At 50.5% G+C, this 18370-nt stretch overlaps 2 protein-coding genes across 3 annotated transcripts in view; one reads left to right on the forward strand and one right to left on the reverse strand.

Annotated features, from left to right (window-relative positions):
- The window catches only part of LOC136789901 (ankyrin repeat domain-containing protein 7-like), a 79481-nt gene that overhangs the window by 43056 nt on the left and 18055 nt on the right, over positions 1–18370 (forward strand). Inside the window, exon 5 of the mRNA XM_066991225.1 lies at positions 10779–17586. Within this exon, the coding sequence (XP_066847326.1) occupies positions 10779–10866 (88 nt within the window). The 3' untranslated portion in view covers positions 10867–17586. The remainder of the gene's footprint in view (positions 1–10778; positions 17587–18370) is intronic.
- On the reverse strand, positions 64–12846 carry LOC136789863 (POTE ankyrin domain family member B-like). 2 transcript variants are annotated; one of them, XM_066991067.1, is made up of 18 exons: positions 12638–12846; positions 11436–11550; positions 11020–11193; positions 10825–10931; positions 10224–10346; positions 9591–9739; positions 9378–9439; positions 8337–8489; positions 7657–7829; positions 7362–7455; positions 6666–6743; positions 6300–6409; positions 5722–5863; positions 4617–4799; positions 2659–2841; positions 2036–2274; positions 1532–1602; positions 74–856 (listed from the first exon to the last, which is right to left on the reverse strand). In XM_066991067.1, the coding sequence occupies exons 1-17, from the start codon at positions 12844–12846 to the stop codon at positions 1548–1550; spliced, it is 2349 nt and encodes a 782-aa protein (XP_066847168.1). In that variant the 3' UTR covers positions 74–856; positions 1532–1547. The 2 variants fall into 2 exon arrangements, 1 of the variants encoding a protein (XP_066847168.1); XR_010828921.1 differs by having other exon boundaries at positions 64–856; positions 1532–2274.

An 18370-nucleotide genomic window follows, 5' to 3' on the forward strand; every position in this document is an offset into this window, starting at 1 on the left:
AAAGGGACTCCAGGGGATTGGGGCAATTGCTGGATGGAGTGGGTGCGCAGGTGGTGTTTTCCTCTGCCTTCAGCCCTCCCTGAATTTGCCAGATGAGTGGCAGAAGATCTCTTTATATGGGGGAGCCCGGGTCTTCTTCCCAGGAGAACACCTTGCTCAGAGGATGCTGGTTTGAAGCCTACAAATCATTTCCCCTGCATTCAGAAATCTGGCCGCAGCATTAAAGCTCTCTGCCAGCCTCATGGACAGTGTGGTTGAGGTCCCCCGCTTGTCGTGGGCTATCCCTTTTGCAAGGGAACCATTTCCAGCCACAAGAGGCAAATGACACCTCTGTCTTTGTGTATTCTCCCTTTTTCCATCCCAAGCCCTTGTCCCTAGTTCACCCAGGAGTTTCCCTTGGTACTGTGTAACTCACAGGACACATCTGCAAGAGGGTTGGTCTGCTTCCCACAACGGAAATAATACATTTGATGTTCACAGGATGCTCCTGGTCAGTAAGAGAGACGAGCAGAAGGAATCAGAGGGAACAGTCACATGGGCATGGGAGAGGAGAAGCAAAGTCCGTAAGGGAGAAGGGAACAGACAAAGACCCACACTACGTGACATGGTTTATTAAATGCCAAGGCGGGCGACAGAACTTGGAATTAAAGGCAGGCTGTTATCTGCACAGAACCGCTGCGTTCTTGCCAGCGTGGTGGGGGCAATGGCTGCTTTTGCTCATGGCCTGGAAACTGCCCGAATTACGGGGCAGAAGGCAAGTGTTGGCAGTCATCTTCCATCTTGGTAGAACTATGGCTTGTTTTCTGGACTGGGACTTTGTCTGCTCCGCCTTCATCTGATCAGTAATGATATCCAACTGTGAAAACAGGGAAACACACAATAAGAAGAAAATGCACAAGGCAGGAACACCTTTTCACCTCCAATTACCAGTATTCCAGAAGTTAGTGAAGGAAATACCACAGGCTACACACAGAACGTTGTGAGGGAACCTGCAAATGACTCTTGCTCATCAGTGTTAGACTCTAGTCCTCTGCAGCCCTCTTCATCCTCAAGTGTCCCTACTCTCTAAGCATTCAAACTGGGCATTCTTTGGAACACTACTCCTAAAATACAGCTTCCGCATTCACCTTGAAAACGTTGAAAAGGATCTGCCTTTGAAAAGGCAAACATCTTCTTGCTGCAACCAGGCCCTAACGCAGCCTTCAGTGCGGCATGTCTTTGTCTGGTGCCTGTTCTCCTATTACCATTTGTACGGTTATTTTGTCTATTCTCCCTTTCTTTCCCTTCACTCTTTCCCTTACGGCTTTGCAGAAGAAGAAGGGCACTCTGTATTTTGCACACCCCGCAATGACCAGAGGTCTTCAGCCCGCCCCCATACAGTTGTGTACTCTTCTGATGCTTAGCAGTTGTTTTAGCATAAAGAAGGTGTGTTTTGGAACCACAAAGGGATTCTAACTTGAGGCTCAGAAGCATAAGCTTGCTCACAGATATGCTTTAAGAGGGGTTGAGAATAACATTTATGAATGCTGACCTTAGCCACGCAGGCTTCAGTGGTGCTTCTGGTGGAGCTGAGCTTTGACTTCAGCTAGTTTCTGACGAGTTCTGAAAAATTCAGAGAGATTGAATCAGCAGATTCAGAGATTCTGCTCTCTAGAAGGCCCATATTATTCAAGCATTCATGTTTGCAGACAGGACAATAGGACAGGCAATTTCGCTTCTCTGCCTTATATCGCAGAGAACGTTACAATGAGGAACACATTATCAGAGTGGCCAGAAGACCACATGTTAAGACGATGCCAACTTCAAAAATGCTTTTGTAATGCCACGACCAGTGATGGCACTGCGGGAACACTGAAGCATTATGAAGGCAGTTCTAAAAAAGAGGAAGGTTTGCAGAGGAGTCTTTTATCAATATGCCTTTTTAGGCATATTTACTGACATAATGCTGACCAGACAAAAAAAAGGGATGTTGGGAAGAAAACGTACAGGGAAAAAGCAGCATCTTGCTCTCACTCCAAAAAACGTCCAGACATACCTTTTGAGGTCCTTTTGTAGGCATCTTCTGAGGTTTACTTCCTCCAGATAGTAGTACCTGTAATTTTCCAGTCTTTCCTGCATGGACTCATATGGAAAAGTATGATCTTGTGGTGTCTTTTCCCTAACATCCTCCTCTTCAGAGTCAGCATCTCTGCTTCTGTGCTTTGGGCTCTTTCCCAGCGAAGTGCAAGGAGGGGATCTTGTCAGTTCTTGCACGTCTGGAGAGGCTGCCTGTGTCTGAAGCAGATAATGAAATTTCCATCACCACAAAGAAGAAGAGAACCATCCCCCCATCAGTCACACATACCCAGTTTCAAGGGCCCAGCCTCACTCAGGGGAGGCCACTTGCCTCCTCACTACCACCAGCAGTGAAGGCAGAAGCTGGAAACTCCCACAGGTCAACCATTCATTTTAGTCTGGAGGAGAAAGTAAGCCTTTTCCAAAGGCTCCATACACAATTCACAGGGACTTCTGTGCCTGTGGAGAACAACGCCTCACAGAAAGAATGAGGGGCAAGACACCAAATACAAACATCACCTGCGACTTCTGGTCCGAGCACTTGTTCCTTGTCAGGCTCTTTCTTATCTCTGTCTCATGCTGTTGCTTTTGCCTGTGACCCACCTTGTAAGTCTTCAGAAGAGCTTTGATGCATGCCACCTCTTCTTGCAGCTGGCCATTGCTCTTCTCCATTTTTTCCTGAGACCCACGCAGAGCAGACAGCTCTTCTTGCAGGTCGCAATTTTGTGCTTCTAGCTGCCTGCATTTTCCAGACTCCATCTCCAGCTGCTGCGAAAGTTCATTGAGCTGTGGAGAGCAATGCATAAAGGGGTAGGGCGTCAAGATGGTCTTTGTCACCTTCTGACTCGGTATTAAAAGCAAAGTAAAGGCAGGCTCGTCTTTTAAGAGAAGAACAGCTTTAAGATCTTTGCTGACAGGATTCCCCAAGTTTCCATCCTTCCTCGGTTCTTTTGCTAGGGACGCTCTTGCCCAAAATGCTCCTCTGCTCATGGGACATCAAACACACCTCTACCCAGACACCAGAAAGAATGCCTATTGTGTGTGGGGGGAAGCGCTGCAGTGCAGAACGGACTAGGCACGAGCAGCAAATACTCTTCCTGCCCTTACTCTGAAAGCTTTGGAAACAGTGCCTCAGGAGGCCACTTTGACAGAACTGCTGGAGGAAGGCATTTTCTCTCTAGGTCAAAGCTGATGTTTGGTTGCAAGGATACGGAGGATATAGCAGATGTCCCATTAAGTCCCAAAGGCCAGCTGCGATGCTGTCTTACTCTTCTCCCCCAGAAATACACCTTTTCTATACCTTCTAAAAATACACTCGGGAGGTTCCTGCCTTTTATAAATAGATAGAAAACGAACAAACAAAAATCCCTCAAAACAAACACAAACAAAAAATAAAAACAAACAAAAACCCGGAAACTTAATCTTCATTTTACACTGCCTAAACACAATGCCATTCCCTGTCATTTAAGAGAACTCTTCTAATGGCAGTGAAGCCACGAGAATGCTACGAGCCTTTGGACTAAGAATGAGCCACCACAAGGGCACTTGACTCCTTCTACAATACGTTCTAAAGCACACGTGTGCCTTAGCAGCACCTCTCAGTAACCAGGGGAAATGTAGATCAAGGGTCCCATGCACCTGAACAAGACACCCACGGCAGCTCAAAAGCACTTCTTGGACCTCTACTTCAGGGTGCCCATGGCTAGGGAAAGACGGGTTGAGACAGCTGCTGGTGAGCGGTAAGTTACAAAAGCATCACTGGCTCAACTCCTAAGACAGGGCTCTCGAAGTGATCTTGGGCAAAGCCAACTTCAGACAGGTGGAGTTCCACCTGCCAGACCCGGAAAATGCTGTGGACCTATGCCATGGCCTGTGAAGCCACTGAGCCCGCCATCCTTGCTGTGACTCTCAGCTCGTCCTTCCTCCACAGAGCAGCCTGCCCTCAGTGTGCCCTTGCAGATACTGCTCTGCACGTTCATTTTGACCCACAATGACAACTGCTCTGCGTTCACCTGCTATGTATGACAACAGAAGGAGCATCAAGGAGAGAACAGACAACTCACAATACAAGAAGGACCATAGAAAAGAACAACAGAGGTATGGACATGAATAGACAAAAAAAGAAATCACAAAAGCGTGCAGAATCCAGAGCTCACCTTTACCTTTCGCATAGCCAGTTTCAAGGGCCCAGCCTCACTCAGGGGAGGCCACTTGCCTCCTCACTACCACCAGCAGTGAAGGCAGAAGCCGGAAACTCCCACAGGTCAACCATTCATTTTAGTCTGGAGGACACCAGTTCTCAGCACTCTGTTCTTACTTCAGAGTCAGTGCTAAGACACTTCTGTCTCTGTAAGACAGTCCTCTGCTTGTAAGCCTTTTCCAAAGGCTCCATACACAATTCACAGGGACTTCTGTGCCTGTGGAGAACAACGCCTCACAGAAAGAATGAGGGGCCAGACACCAAATACAAACATCACCTGCGACTTCTGGTCCGAGCACTTGTTCCTTGTCAGGCTCTTTCTTATCTCTGTCTCATGCTGTTGCTTTTGCCTGTGACCCACCTTGTAAGTCTTCAGAAGAGCTTTGATGCATGCCACCTCTTCTTGCAGCTGGCCATTGCTCTTCTCCATTTTTTCCTCAGACCCACGCAGAGCAGACAGCTCTTCTTGCAGGTCGCAATCTTGTGCTTCTAGCTGCCTGCGTTTTCCAGACTCCATCTCCAGCTGCTGCGAAAGTTCATTGAGCTGTGGAGAGCAATGCATAAAGGGGTAGGGCGTCAAGATGGTCTTTGTCACCTTCTGACTCGGTATTAAAAGCAAAGTAAAGGCAGGCTCGTCTTTTAAGAGAAGAACAGCTTTAAGATCTTTGCTAACAGGATTCCCCAAGTTTCCATCCTTCCTCGGTTCTTTTGCTAGGGACGCTCTTGCCCAAAATGCTCCTCTGCTCATGGGACATCAAACACACCTCTACCCAGACACCAGAAAGAATGCCTATTGTGTGTGGGGGGAAGCGCTGCAGTGCAGAACGGACTAGGCACGAGCAACAAATACTCTTCCTGCCCTTACTCTGAAAGCTTTGGAAACAGTGCCTCAGGAGGCCACTTTGACAGAACTGCTGGAGGAACGCATTTTCTCTCTAGGTCAAAGCTGATGTTTGGTTGCAAGGATACGGAGGATATAGCAGATGTCCCATTAAGTCCCAAAGGCCAGCTGCGATGCTGTCTTACTCTTCTCCCCCAGAAATACACCTTTTCTATACCTTCTAAAAATACACTCGGGAGGTTCCTGCCTTTTATAAATAGATAGAAAACGAACAAACAAAAATCCCTCAAAACAAACACAAACAAAAAATAAAAACAAACAAAAACCCGGAAACTTAATCTTCATTTTACACTGCCTAAACACAATGCCATTCCCTGTCATTTAAGAGAACTCTTCTAATGGCAGTGAAGCCACGAGAATGCTACGAGCCTTTGGACTAAGAATGAGCCACCACAAGGGCACTTGACTCCTTCTACAATACCTGCTATGTATGACAACAGAAGGAGCATGAAGGAGAGAACAGACGTCTCACAATACAAGAAGGAGCATAGAAAAGAACAACAGAGGTGTGAACATTAACAGACAAAAAAAGAAACCACAAAATCCTGCAGAATCTGGAGCTCACCTTTGCTGTTAATTTATCAGCTTCACTGGCCCCTTCAGAGCAGCTGCTCGTCATGTCTCTTGCAGTATTAATCATGAGCTTTCTTTCTCTGGCCTCAGATTCTCTTAGTTTCTGCAGAGCTCCGTTCAGAAGCCTCCTTAACCTGTGCAGCAAATTAGTCAAGAAAACATTGAGGTAGGAGGTGAAGGAACTACCAGCCTGTTTCACATTCTCAGACATAAACAGCATAGAGAAGCCTTGCTTCTTCTTTAACACGCTTGACAGACCAGGAGTTACTGAGAAAAAACAGCATTCCAGTGCCGCAGATCACTTGGAGGGTCCACCTTGCACCTGAACGGAGGAATAAATGGAGAAGGGACTTCCTGCCCTCCCAGGAGAATTGCAGGGCAACCTGCACTTGAAGTTCTTTTGGCAGCTCTGTAAAACCATAGGCACGTGTACAGAAGAGCCTTGTAAGACCTAGCGTGAGGCTTGAATTTGCTCACAGACAGTTACCCTCACCTATTTTTACATTCAGCCTCCATGAAGCTTGATTTCTACTCTATGGGATCTCTCTTTAAAGTGCTAACAAGCCATACCTGAGACATTCTCTCCGCAGTTCGCTGTTGCTTTTCATTTCCTGCTCGAGGCGCACTTCGACTGGGCATTTCAACTCGACCAGCTTCTCTTCTGTTCTCTGACACTGATGCTTTCAAAACAGAAACGATACATGGTAGAACCAGCACAGGGACAGCATCTACATGTGGTATGTGCAGATAGCCTAGGCAGAACTCGGTAGCAGTACTGGGGAAGCAGGAGTAGCAGGGCTTCCCCTTCCCTTGAACGTGCCCTGCCATAAAAGCAGGAGGGTTTCCCATGGCTCCCCTGGTCTTTTCACCCACTACCTGCCCAGCAGGTATTCAAAGACTAAAATAGTCATTCACAGAAAGCATTCCCATACATACCTGCTGGTGTGGATGCCCGTCTGCGGTTGTCTGTGCTGACTGAAAGGCAGTTACCAAGTCCTCCGGGTGATTACGAGCCTACAGAAGCACAAAAAGAAGCGAAAAGTCATGCTGCGTGCAACTTTCCTGCCTCACACCTCTCTGCCGCTCTTCCCCTCCTGCCAGTCTCAGTAGAGTACAGGGCTCATGTTCACCTCCCTCCTCCCCAGGCAGACAAGAAGAATCATTTGCTTCACAGAGGCCACAGATAAAAGCCCCTCCTTTACGCCAAGAGGAACTGCTTTATTAGCGACAGCGCGGCATGTCAGGTCGGGGCTGTGCAGCATTGTGCAAACTTGACTACCACCTCTCACGCAGGAGGTATATCTCAAGTGCAGCCTGCGATCTTCAATATCACCACTGGTCTAAAGCAGAAAATACCTAGACCAGTGCATTCCAGTGAACCCTTATTTTTTCTAGTGCTAAGAACTTCCTGGTGCTGTAGGACTTGCCGTAGTATCATGGGAAAACTCTCAAAACCAGAAAGCTGGGGAACAGACCGGCAGGATTTTCAGAGCAGCTTACAGTCAGCACAGCTGGTCAAGAACTCAGCTCCCCTAAGCTTGGCAGAAAAATCTCATCTTACTTTGTCCCCACAGAACTACTTAGCTAGGCGCAGGAGCTCACAGGGAAGAGGGAAGTTTATCACTGACTTACTGAGGCAGAGGCTTGCTGGTGTCTCTGAAGGGCTTCAATCAGTCTGCTTTGTTGCTGGATTGTGGCTTCCAATCTGTCACTTCCAGCTTTGAGTCTGAAAGAGAAATACAGGCCTTATTGGGGAACTCCACAAGAGCACACAGTTGGAAAGAACAGTGTGCAAGAACATAAGCTAAAGCAAAGGCTTCTTTCCAAATCCTGTATTAACTTTCTGTGATGTGACGAGGCAATTCCCCTGCGTTCACAGAGTCCCAGAAAGCAGCGTCTCGCCCCTCTGTCTTACTACCCTGCCTACCCTTGCATGCGTTCTTCCAGCTTTTGGAGAGCTCCAGTTCCAAAGGATGGCTCCAGAAAGCCTTGCACTTTCTGGGAAGAAGCTGCTGCTTCTCTCTTCTTATCCTCCAGTACAGTCTCCAGGTATTTTACCCAGACCTCAGACTCAATACACGCTTGTTCCGATGCCTCCACCTGCAAAACCAAAGGAAGAATCAATCCATGGTGGTCAGCCTAGTCTTTAGGGAGGGAAATTGACTGCTTCCACTCTCAAACCCCCATGCATGTTACTTCACTGCATTTTGTACTAACCCCTCTCCTATAGCTCTGTAGATTTTCTACAGAATTTCCTGAACGCTGGCACAAAACTCAGCCTGCTTTGTCTGCGACTCTGGCACAGACACTGCCAATGCTGGTCCCAACACAGAGACATGAAAAAAAATTTACAACCGTTGTCAGAGCACACCCAAGTGGTGCCGCACCCTCTGTGTCTCAGAGCACACCCAAGTTTTGAGAAAGCGCAAACTGCTCTGGTCAAAGCTACCCCCTGGAAGGTGCCTCCTAACGCACTGCTTTGTCCCTCCAGCTTGTGAAAAGCTCCCCAAAGGGCCCGTTGTGTTGGTCACCAGCAGAGAGGGGGAAGAAGGGAAGAGAAAGGACAACCACCCTTGGATTTATCCCTATAGTGCTGCCTTTCCATACCTTAGCTTTAACCATCTCCAATTCCTCTTGCAAGCGCTCTACGTCTTTCTCAGTGTCACTGAGCTGGCTCTCAGTAGCTTCAGGTGGGGCTTCTGACACGGACAGACTTTCAGGAGCACCAGGAAGCTCAAGCTGCAGCTGTCTGTCTTGATCCTAAAGAAATGGGGTTCCGTGAGCATGACAAAGTCAGTGAGAACATGGGAATATGAGCTGTGCTTTTACTCATTAGGTTCTACAACTAGGTCAGTCTTCTGACTGAAACAAAGGATTGGAAGTGCACCACCACCAGGCACAGCTGGGGACCTCTCTCCATCTTTCTTAGCCTCAACTATCAGCAGCTCTTTGTGAGGGTTTCTGTTTCTTAAAACAGAGGGAAGGCTTAACGTTTTTTCTCTTCTTGGAACATAGCCTGAGAGACTGGGCAGGGGCTTTCTACCTACGCAAAAAGGCGGGCAGTGGAGAATGGAATCTGCAGAACTATTGTTGCCTCCAATGGCATTTCAGCAGTTGTAAAGCAGAAGCCAGACTTCGTTCTGCCAGAGCTTAAGCATGGCCTGGAATCTCCCTGCTGCTTCTGAGAACATGCTCGCGGCCAAGGAATGCACGCTGAAAGCAGAGCTGCAAGCCCTCAATGCTATTCTCTGGTATCTCTTCGTTGTTGGCGTTAAGAATTGCCACATAAAGGTTACCGGAGCACTGGTGAAGTATGGTGAAAAGCAACAGTCCACTCCCGGCCAGCCCCTTTGAGAAGCTCAGAAGATTTTAAGCAGCAGGAATAATCTTTGCTGCTTCATTATGTAGAACATGCTTTCCCTAGACTGGAACTCTAACTGAAAGGCCAGCTGCAGCGAGACCCAGTTCTCCCAGCAGTTTCACCAACCCAGCGCAAACTGAACAGCTGGGCTGGAGCACAAGTAGTTCAAGGGCCCCAGTCACAAACAAGTGGCAGAGGCAGCAACAGAGGTAAGCGAGCCCAGAGGTAAACTTGCCCCAAAGTAAGCGAGCCAAATGGGAGCCCAGTGGGTCCTTCACAGAAAGTACCTTGCGATCCCAGGGCAATTCAGCCTCTTCCTCCTGCTCTGCTCCTACAGCTGGCAGGGCACCTACAAGGGATGGACGAAGCGAGACAGTGTGAGCATTCCTGGCACTCTGCTTTTCCCTGCCAGTCAAGCCCTGCCCCCAAATACGGGAAGCGGTCTGACATCAGGCCACATTAGTTGTCCTCATCAGCTCTTCCACACTTCAGGATCCTACCTTCTCCATCCAAAGCAAGTGTGGCCAGTGCAAAGCGCTCAGTCCTCGGAGAGCAGAATCTGCTGGGGACTGCTGTGTCTTGTGCAGCGCCAGCAGAAGCTTCTCCCGTCTTTTCACAGCGTGCATGTTCTACCAGTTTCTTGCAAAGGCTACACGCAGATAGAGAGAACATACAGGCAGTCAGATCCAAAACATCCTTGCCTAGTATCCTTGCTCTTGCCTAGGACAGCAACTGACTTGGAACCAGTTCAGAACTGTCTGTGTGCGGTGTCAGTCTCCCCATGATGGTGGACCTGCTACACCACCAGGGATCTCTTTGAGGGTTTATCTAAAGGGACACTGGTAAGATCCCCACTGAAAGAAAAGGTGCCTCTTTCCTGGTCAGTGGAGCGGAACTGGGCTTAGCAACACAAGCGGGATTTCTAAGAAAGCCTTGTGGGTGGAAGTTCTCCTCTACTTCCAAATCCTCTCTTGACTTGGGAAGGTGATTTATGAGAAGACATCACCGAGCCCAGCTTCAAGAAAGGTCTGAAGATATCGTTAAGCCTTTGTGCATCTATCACAAAGGGTGACAAATCAGCACGGACACTCTGACAACTCAGCCGCTCTAACAGTGACGTACAAAACACTCACTCAGAATGTCCCGACCGGAGAGCATAATCCACAGCCGTATCGCAAGCAATGTTGGCACCGTAGGAAAGAAGTAGCTCTATTACATCCGTTTCCCCAGCAGAAGCGGCAAGCGTAAGAGCAGTCCTAAAGCATCCAAAAGGTGGTATGAAACATAGCAGCATTTGCAGGCTCTGTGTTGTTGTTATTCTAATCCCTGTTTCCTCCCCAAACAATTCCCTCCCCGATTCCTACAAGCACAGGGAAAGCAAAGCCACACACAGGGGAGTGCTGGAGGACTGAGGCTGGAAGGCACCTCCAGACAGCTCCTGGCCAGCCGCCTCCCCAGAGCAGACTCAGCCACGAGGCCAGAGCACGTTGCTCAAGGCTTCTTCCACTCTGCTCTTCAAAGCCTCATAGGATGGAGGCTGCTCAAACCCCTGGTGCCACCTGCTCCCCTGATTAACCTTCCTCATGCTGAGAGGGTTTCTCCTAAGCAGCTGTGGGAAGGCCTCTTGTTTCACTTGATGCCCATTGTCTCTTGGACAACACTGACTCTCCTTCTCCTGTTCATTCCAGTGACAATGCTAAGGAGAGCCACATGCACTTTGGAGCAATGCCTCACCTTCCAAAGAAATTTCGAGCACACACATTCGCTCCTTTTTGAAGAAGAAACTTTACCATCTCTTTATGATGGCTGGAGATGGCAAGAAGAAGCGGGGTATTTCTCTCCTGAAAGGATAAAGAATCCCCGTCAGAACAACCCAGACGAATTAAGTGCCTTTCCCAAAGAGCAGTGCTGCCCAGATTCAAAACTTACACAGTCCTTTGCTTCAAGGTGTGCACCATGCTCAACTAACATCTCTGCTACAGACGTGTTAGGAGCTGCGGCAGCCAGGTGAAGGGCAGACTTGCCTCTGTAACCTTCCAGGTTTGGGTCGGCACGGTGCTCTAGCAGAATCGCCACGCATTCTTCATGCTGGCTCTCCACTGCCTGCAAACAACACAAAGAAAAGGAAGGACTTGTGCCGTGTTTCACTCTGTCACAGCTACAGCAGCTTCCCAGTGCTGGAAGATAAGAGCGTCTTCCGAGATGAGCTAGTGTATGCCTATTACGTGCCGATTACAACTTTCATGTTTCTCTACAGGTCGGTGTGAAGAATGCGGCAAGACACTTGTCATTGGAAGCACAATTGATAAAGCCCCACTTAGAGCAGAGTAACGTGTTCCACATACCATCATGAGTGGCGATCTGCCAGTGTTGTCACAAAGGTTCAGCAGGCACTTCTCTTGCACCAGGAATCGAACAACGTCTGCATGGCCGTTCGCACAAGCAAGGTGCAGCGGTGTCCTAAAACCAAAATAAATTAGCTTTCCACAGGCAGGCAATGCCCCAAATCACTTCTGGCTGTGGAACACGCGCAGGGCCACAAGTCTCCACTTGCCAATGCCAAGCAGAACGTAAGCTTTGGAGGCTGTGGAACTCCATGAAGAGTGCGAAGTCAGTGTAAGTCTCCAAGTTTTTCCACAATCACTCGAGCGGCAGAAGGGCGGTGAATGCCCTGACGCTGATCACCCACAGGACAGGAGAGAACTGCTAATGCCCGAGCGGCTGCTAAACAACCCCACAGGGAGAGGACAGGGCAGTGGCGGTCGGCAGCACACCCTTCAAGCAGCGCTCGAGCCGCCCCAGCAATTCCAAGCAAAGCTGGATTTTTCCCCTCTGCCAGCTGAGAGGGAAAAGCCCTCTCAGTGATCAGCTCTTGAAGGGAATGACGACACGGGCTCCAAGATAGTCGAGAAATGGAGACCCTTTATTGTCCCAATGCCAGATCTTACATAGTTTTTCTGAGCCCCTCCACGCGCTGCACGTGGCTGGCAAACATAGTTACAGACTTCTGGTTGGTGCATTCCTTTTGATCACGCGTAGCCCTCTATAGGCCCGTCCAAGCCTAACAACTCCTCCTTAGTGGTTCCCACTTTCTCTTACTCTAGCCTGGTTACCACTCTATGCCTCTGAGTAACCTTCTTCTTAACCCGTCGCGCACTGCTGTATCAATCAGATCCAGTTTGTCACTGAACGGGTCACACCCATAAGCTCTGACCCAGGGTTCCAGAGGAGGCGGTGCCCTTGCTGCCGTGCTCCTGACTCTGCCCTGGGCTTCAGCCGTCTCTCTGCACGGGGCTGAAGGCTTTGCCAAGGGCTGGTAGGAGCATGTGCTCCCGACTATGTCCAGTGCCAGTGACTTCAGGGCGAGAGGCTGCCTGGCCGGACAACGCCCAGCCTCAGCCCTCCATCGCCTCAGCTCTTGCTGACACCTGCTGCAGAAGGAGGGTTGGTGCCAGAGCCGCGTACGCAGCGGCACCAGGCTGAAGCTCGCACGCCACGGGAGAGCGATCCCACCCCAAGCCTTTAAGCGCACCCCCCAGCCCCTCACCGCTTTGCCTGGTCTCGACGGTTTTTGCCTCGTTTCCTCAGCCACCAGTGCCGCCTCAGCCGGGCCAGGTCGCCACGGGCGGCCGCGCGGTGCAGCCCGTGCAGGCCCTCCTCTGGCAGCTGGTGGGCATCGCTGTCTCTGGACAGGGAAGTGCTGCTGGGCATCGGATGCTCCTGGCCCCGGTGGAGGAGCCCCAGGAGCCTCTGCATGCTGCAGCAAGGATGTGGGCACAAGCCCACCTGGGGCCACCAGAGCCCTGCGGGCCCTGCTTGGGTCCGACACGGACAGGCGCAGGGGCAGGGGAGCCGAGCCCCGAGCAGCGGCTGTGGCCTGGTGCTCCCAGGCAGGGCAGGGACGCACCGAGGCTCCCAGCCAGGGCAGCGCTGTTGCTCCCACAGCAGAGGCAACAGCACTGAGCACTCCTGCTGGCAGGGGTGCACATACACTGCGTCTCAGCGATGGTGGCACATTGTGTCACAATGGGCATCACCAGGGGCGTCACAAGTGTCCTCTTAAGTTGGAGGGCCACACCCCCCCACAGTCCAGCAGTGACTGCGGCACTTTCTGGCTCCTGCCTTAAGAGCTCTTTGTGCCTCAGTTGACGTTCTTCCGCAGCGTGGATGGGGATCTCGGGCCATGCGATGGGGCAGGGCTCCTCAGGAGGCATCGAGAACGTGCCTGGCTGGCAGGGGCACTGCATTACTTCCCTGTGGCCATGGTTGAGCTGGCACCTGCCCCAGTTGTACTGGGTCTGTCTGGGATGGAGTTAACATTCCCTGCGGCAGCCCATATAGTGTTGTTCTCTGCACTGGTACAGAATCATAGAATCATAGAATCATTAAGGCTGGAAGAGACCTTCAAGATCACTGGTCCAACCATCACCCTACTACCAATGTCACTCACTAACCCACGTCCCTAAGCGCCAGGTCCAACCTTGCCTTGAACACCTCCAGGGACGGTGACGCCACCACCTCCCTGGGCAACCAGCTCCAATGTCTGACTGCTCTTTCTGAGAAGAAATGTCTCCTCATTTATAACCTTATCCTCCCCTGGTGCAACTTGAGGCCATTCCCTCCAATCCTGTCACTAGTTACCTGAGAGAAGAGGTGGACCCCCAGCTCCCCACACCTTCCTTTCAGGTAGTTGTAGACAGCAATAAGGTCTCCCCTGAGGTCTCTCCAGCTTTATAGCCCTTTTCTGGACACGTTCCAGGGCCTTGATGTCCTTCTTGCACTGAGGAGCCCAAAGCTGAACACAGTACTCAAGGTGCAGCCTCACCAGAGCAGAGTACAGGGGAAAAATCACCTCCCTGGTGCTGCTGGCTACACTTTTCCTGATACAAGCCAGGATGCCGTTGGCCTTCTTGGACACCTGGGCACACTGCTGGCTCACGTTCAGGCGAGCATCGACCAACACCCCCAGATCCTTTTCCTCTGCACAGCTCTTGAGCCACTCTCCCCCAAGCCTGTAGCAAGAGTCTTTTTGTAGCAAGAGTCACTGATGAGCAAGAGTCATTTGCAGGTTCCCTTTAGATGTTCTGTGTGTAGCCTGTGGTATTTCCTTCACTAACTTCTGAAATGCTTGTAGTTGGAGGTGAAAACGTGTTCCTTCCTTAAGCATTCCCCTCTTATTGTGCGTTTCCCTATTTTCACAGCTGAACATTATTACTGATCAGATGAAGGTGGAGCAGACGAAGTCCCAGTCCAGAAAACAAGCCACAGTTCTACCAAGATGGCAGTAGACTGCGAGCACTTGCCTTCTGCCCCGTAATTCGGGCAGTTTCCAGGCAGTGAGCAAGAGCAGTCATTGGCCCCGCCATGCCGGCATGAATGCGGCGGTTCTGTGCAGATAACAGCCTGCCTTTAATTCCAAGTTCTGTCACCCTCCTTGGTATTTAATAAACCATGTCATGTAGTGCAGGTCTTTGTCTTCTTCTCCCTTCCGGGCTTTGCTTCTCCCCTCGGGGCTTTGCTTCTCCCCTCCCCTACTCATTTGACCGTTCCCTCTAATTCCCGCCGCTGGCAGGGGCACAGCATTACTTCCGCATGGCTGTGGTTGATCTGGCAGCTGTCCTAGCTCACCCCCACACTCTCCCGGGCACAGGGCAGCACTGTACCCACATCCAGGGACAGGTCCCCCCTGACGTCCAGCTCCTGCGGGGCCATTCTTCACTTGTGCTGCCACAGTGCTGTCGCTGGGTTGGTGACAGCGGCTGAAGGTGTCCCCGTGCTCCAGACCGTCTGGGTGCAGAGGGCCCTCCCCGAATTTGCCAGAGGAATGGCAGAAGATCTCTTCCTATAGGAGTATTGGGTTTACATAGCAAGGTTTTATCTGCAGGGCACTGCAGGGGTAGCCTCTGTGAGAAGAGTCCAGAAGATGCCCATGTTAGATAAGGGCCAGATTCCGCTGGCTCCAAAGGGACCTGATGCTGGCCAGAGATGAGCCAAAAATTGCTGTTTGTGCATCTGTGAAAGCATATTTAAGAAAGGGAAGACAAACAAACAAACAAAACTGTGGAACAACATCAGCTGGGAGAGGGAGGAGTGAGAACCAGCCCTGCAGACACCAAGCTCAGTGCAGAAGGAGGGCAGGAGGTGCTGCAGGTGCCAGAGCTGAAGTTCCCCTGCGGCCTGTGGAGAGAGGCCCCCGATGGAGCAGGCTGTTCCCCTGCAGCCCATGGGTCCCACACGGAGCAGATCTCCACGCTGCAGCCCGTGGAGGAGCCCCCGGTGGAGCAGGTGGATGTGGCCTGGAGGAGGCTGCGGCCCATGGAGAGCCCCCGCAGGAGCAGGCCCCGGGCCGGAGCTGCAGCCCGTGGAGAGGAGCCCACGCAGGAGCAGGGGTTCTGGGGGGAGCTGCCGCCCGTGTGGGACTCGTGCTGGAGCAGTTTGCTCCTGACGGACGGACCCCATGGTACGGAGCCATGTGGGAGCAGTTCTTGAAGAGTTGCTGCCTGTGGGCAGCAGTCCTGCTCAGTTCTGGAAGGATGGCATCTCATGGGAGGGACCCCACGTGGAGCTGGGGCAGAGAGTGACCGTGAAGGAGCGGTGGAGACAAAGCATCAGGGACTTGGTTCATGGAAGAAGACTATAACTCAACACAAATAAGTTATAAAGTAGGTATGTGGTTTATCTTGGCGCCGGTCACATGCGGGATAGCCCCCAAAGGCACGCGCACCTTAACGCGGCAACTTGCTTTGGTTATATGCAGTAAAAAGTTACATATGCATGAAGTTTCCCAATACGCTTATGCGTATGCCTAACCTATCCCCGCTTTGTATTAAAATTAGCTCCAAGAAGTCATTTCCATAAACCCCTCCCATCTGCGCCTGCGCAGTGCCTTCTGGTGGTGGTCGTCGGGGGGTCGTGGGGATGAAGTCCGATAACTCCTCTTCATCACCACTAGTTGACCCCGTGCCTTTGTACAGACTCAGCTGCCCCTTGGCTCTTGTCCAAACCACAAGGTCGGTCTCAGCTGGTTTTTGAGACAGGTTCCCCATTTTTGTCAGGAAACATCTTCTGTGAGGGGCCCCAAGACTCCTTGTTTCGATTAATTTGCACAGCAGTAAGCAAAGACACGCAGCATTATCTATTTTAAAGCAATTAAGCAAGCCCCCTTTCTTTCATTCCTGGCTTTAATAATTACAATTGTTTTATTTAGAAATCATTAATACGATCAAGCAAGCCCCCGATCTTCTATCCCTGGCTTCAGTCCCCCCTTTCTAGAAGATTAGTAAATTCTTTTACTCGCAGCAAAGATTCCCAACTTGGTACTGATCACTTAATGCCATACCATGGACGTGCAACAAAGAAGTCAGCATGGCTATGCGGTATAACATTCTCCAGTTCCAGAGTAGTATAATTACATACAATACAAGACTCATACCAACTAAGGTCAATATGACTATGATCGGGTGACACAATGTATTGAGAATGCCATTTGCCGTTGGTGACCACCCGAAGATTGTGTCTCACCAGTGATGACCAGCACCTTGTTTATATTGTATTGTTAGACTTGATCAACTGGTGGGATACCACTGGTGCCAAATATAAAAATCACACCCGACAATTCTAACAAAGTTACAGATACAAAAGCTAGAATGATTTTTGCTAGGGAGAGTAATATTCTCCTTATCTACTTCTGCAAAAGCACAAGCAGTTCTTAAACACACACAGCCTTGACCAATATATAAGCACAGTCTTTTGACTAGTATTTGGATGAATTTCAAAGTGGAAAACACCTTGCTCAGTGTCAAGACATACGTCCTGAGCGTCAATTGTGTTGCTTTCACAGATAAATCCTTTAATCATTAATCATTAATATGATTAAGCAAGCCCCCATTCTTCTATCCCTGGCTTCAGACTGACCGCAGCCCCCATTCCCCCGTGCCGCTCAGGGGGAGGAGGTGGAAGAGGGTGGGTGGGACGAAGTTGGCTTTGGTTTCTTTCCTTTGTTTCTCACTTCTCTGGCTTGTTACTAAGTAACAGCCAATAGATTTTACTAATTTCCATACTCTGAGTTTGTTTTGCCCTTCACAATAGCTGTTGAGTGAACTCCCTGTTCTTGTCTCAACCCTTGAGCCCTTTTCATCGTATTTTCTCCCCCTTTTCCCTTTGAGGAGTGGGAGTGAGTGAGCGGTTGTGATGGAGCTCAGCTGCCCACCTGAGTAAAACCACCACAGAGGTGTGTCCCACAGTCACTCCATAGGCAAACAAGGGGTCTTGCAAAGTAACTCCTTCACAGGGAATGAGAACTTCCCCCTGCCCCCTTCTTTTGCTCCCTCCGTAGAGGTTTGCAGTCCAAGGCAGTCGCGTGCTGTTGCGGAGAGTGGATCGCGGCGGGCAGGCGATTTTCCGCATCGAGGCCGCTGGAGGCAGTCAAGGGAGCCGCAAGGACCCAGCAAGTTGACTCCACGCCTCAAGACTTCCTCCAACAAGAAGGAAAGAAGGGTAATGGTTGTAGGCGACTCCCTTCTGAAGGGAACAGAGGGCCCCATATGTCAGCTCGACCCTACCCGTAGGGAAGTCTGCAGCCTACCTGGGGCTCGGGTCAAGGACATTACCAGGAAACTTCCTGACCTCGTTAGCCCCCCTCCGATTATTACCCATTAGTGAGAATTCAGGGTGGCAGTGATGAAATTGCTGAGAGAAGCCTGGAGACTATCAAAAGGGACTTCAGGGGATTGGGGCAATTGCTGGATGGAGTGGGTGCGCAGGTGGTGTTTTCCTCTGCCTTCAGCCCTCCCTGAATTTGCCAGATGAGTGGCAGAAGATCTCTTTATATGGGAGAGCCCGGGTCTCAGAGGTTGCTGGTTTGAAGCCTACAAATCATTTCCCCTGCATTCAGAAATCTGGCCGCAGCATTAAAGCTCTCTGCCAGCCTCATGGACAGTGTGGTTGAGGTCCCCCGCTTGTCGTGGGCTATCCCTTTTGCAAGGGAATCATTTCCAGCCACAAGAGGCAAATGACACCTCTGTCTTTGTGTATTCTCCCTTTTTCCATCCCAAGCCCTTGTCCCTAGTTCACCCAGGAGTTTCCCTTGGTACTGTGTAACTCACAGGACACATCTGCAAGAGGGTTGGTCTGCTTCCCACAACGGAAATAATACATTTGATGTTCACAGGATGCTCCTGGTCAGTAAGAGAGACGAGCAGAAGGAATCAGAGGGAACAGTCACATGGGCATGGGAGAGGAGAAGCAAAGTCCGTAAGGGAGAAGGGAACAGACAAAGACC

This window comes from Anser cygnoides, chromosome 1, assembly GCF_040182565.1.
Source record: "Anser cygnoides isolate HZ-2024a breed goose chromosome 1, Taihu_goose_T2T_genome, whole genome shotgun sequence".
In the NCBI taxonomy this organism is placed as follows: Eukaryota; Metazoa; Chordata; class Aves; order Anseriformes; family Anatidae; genus Anser; species Anser cygnoides.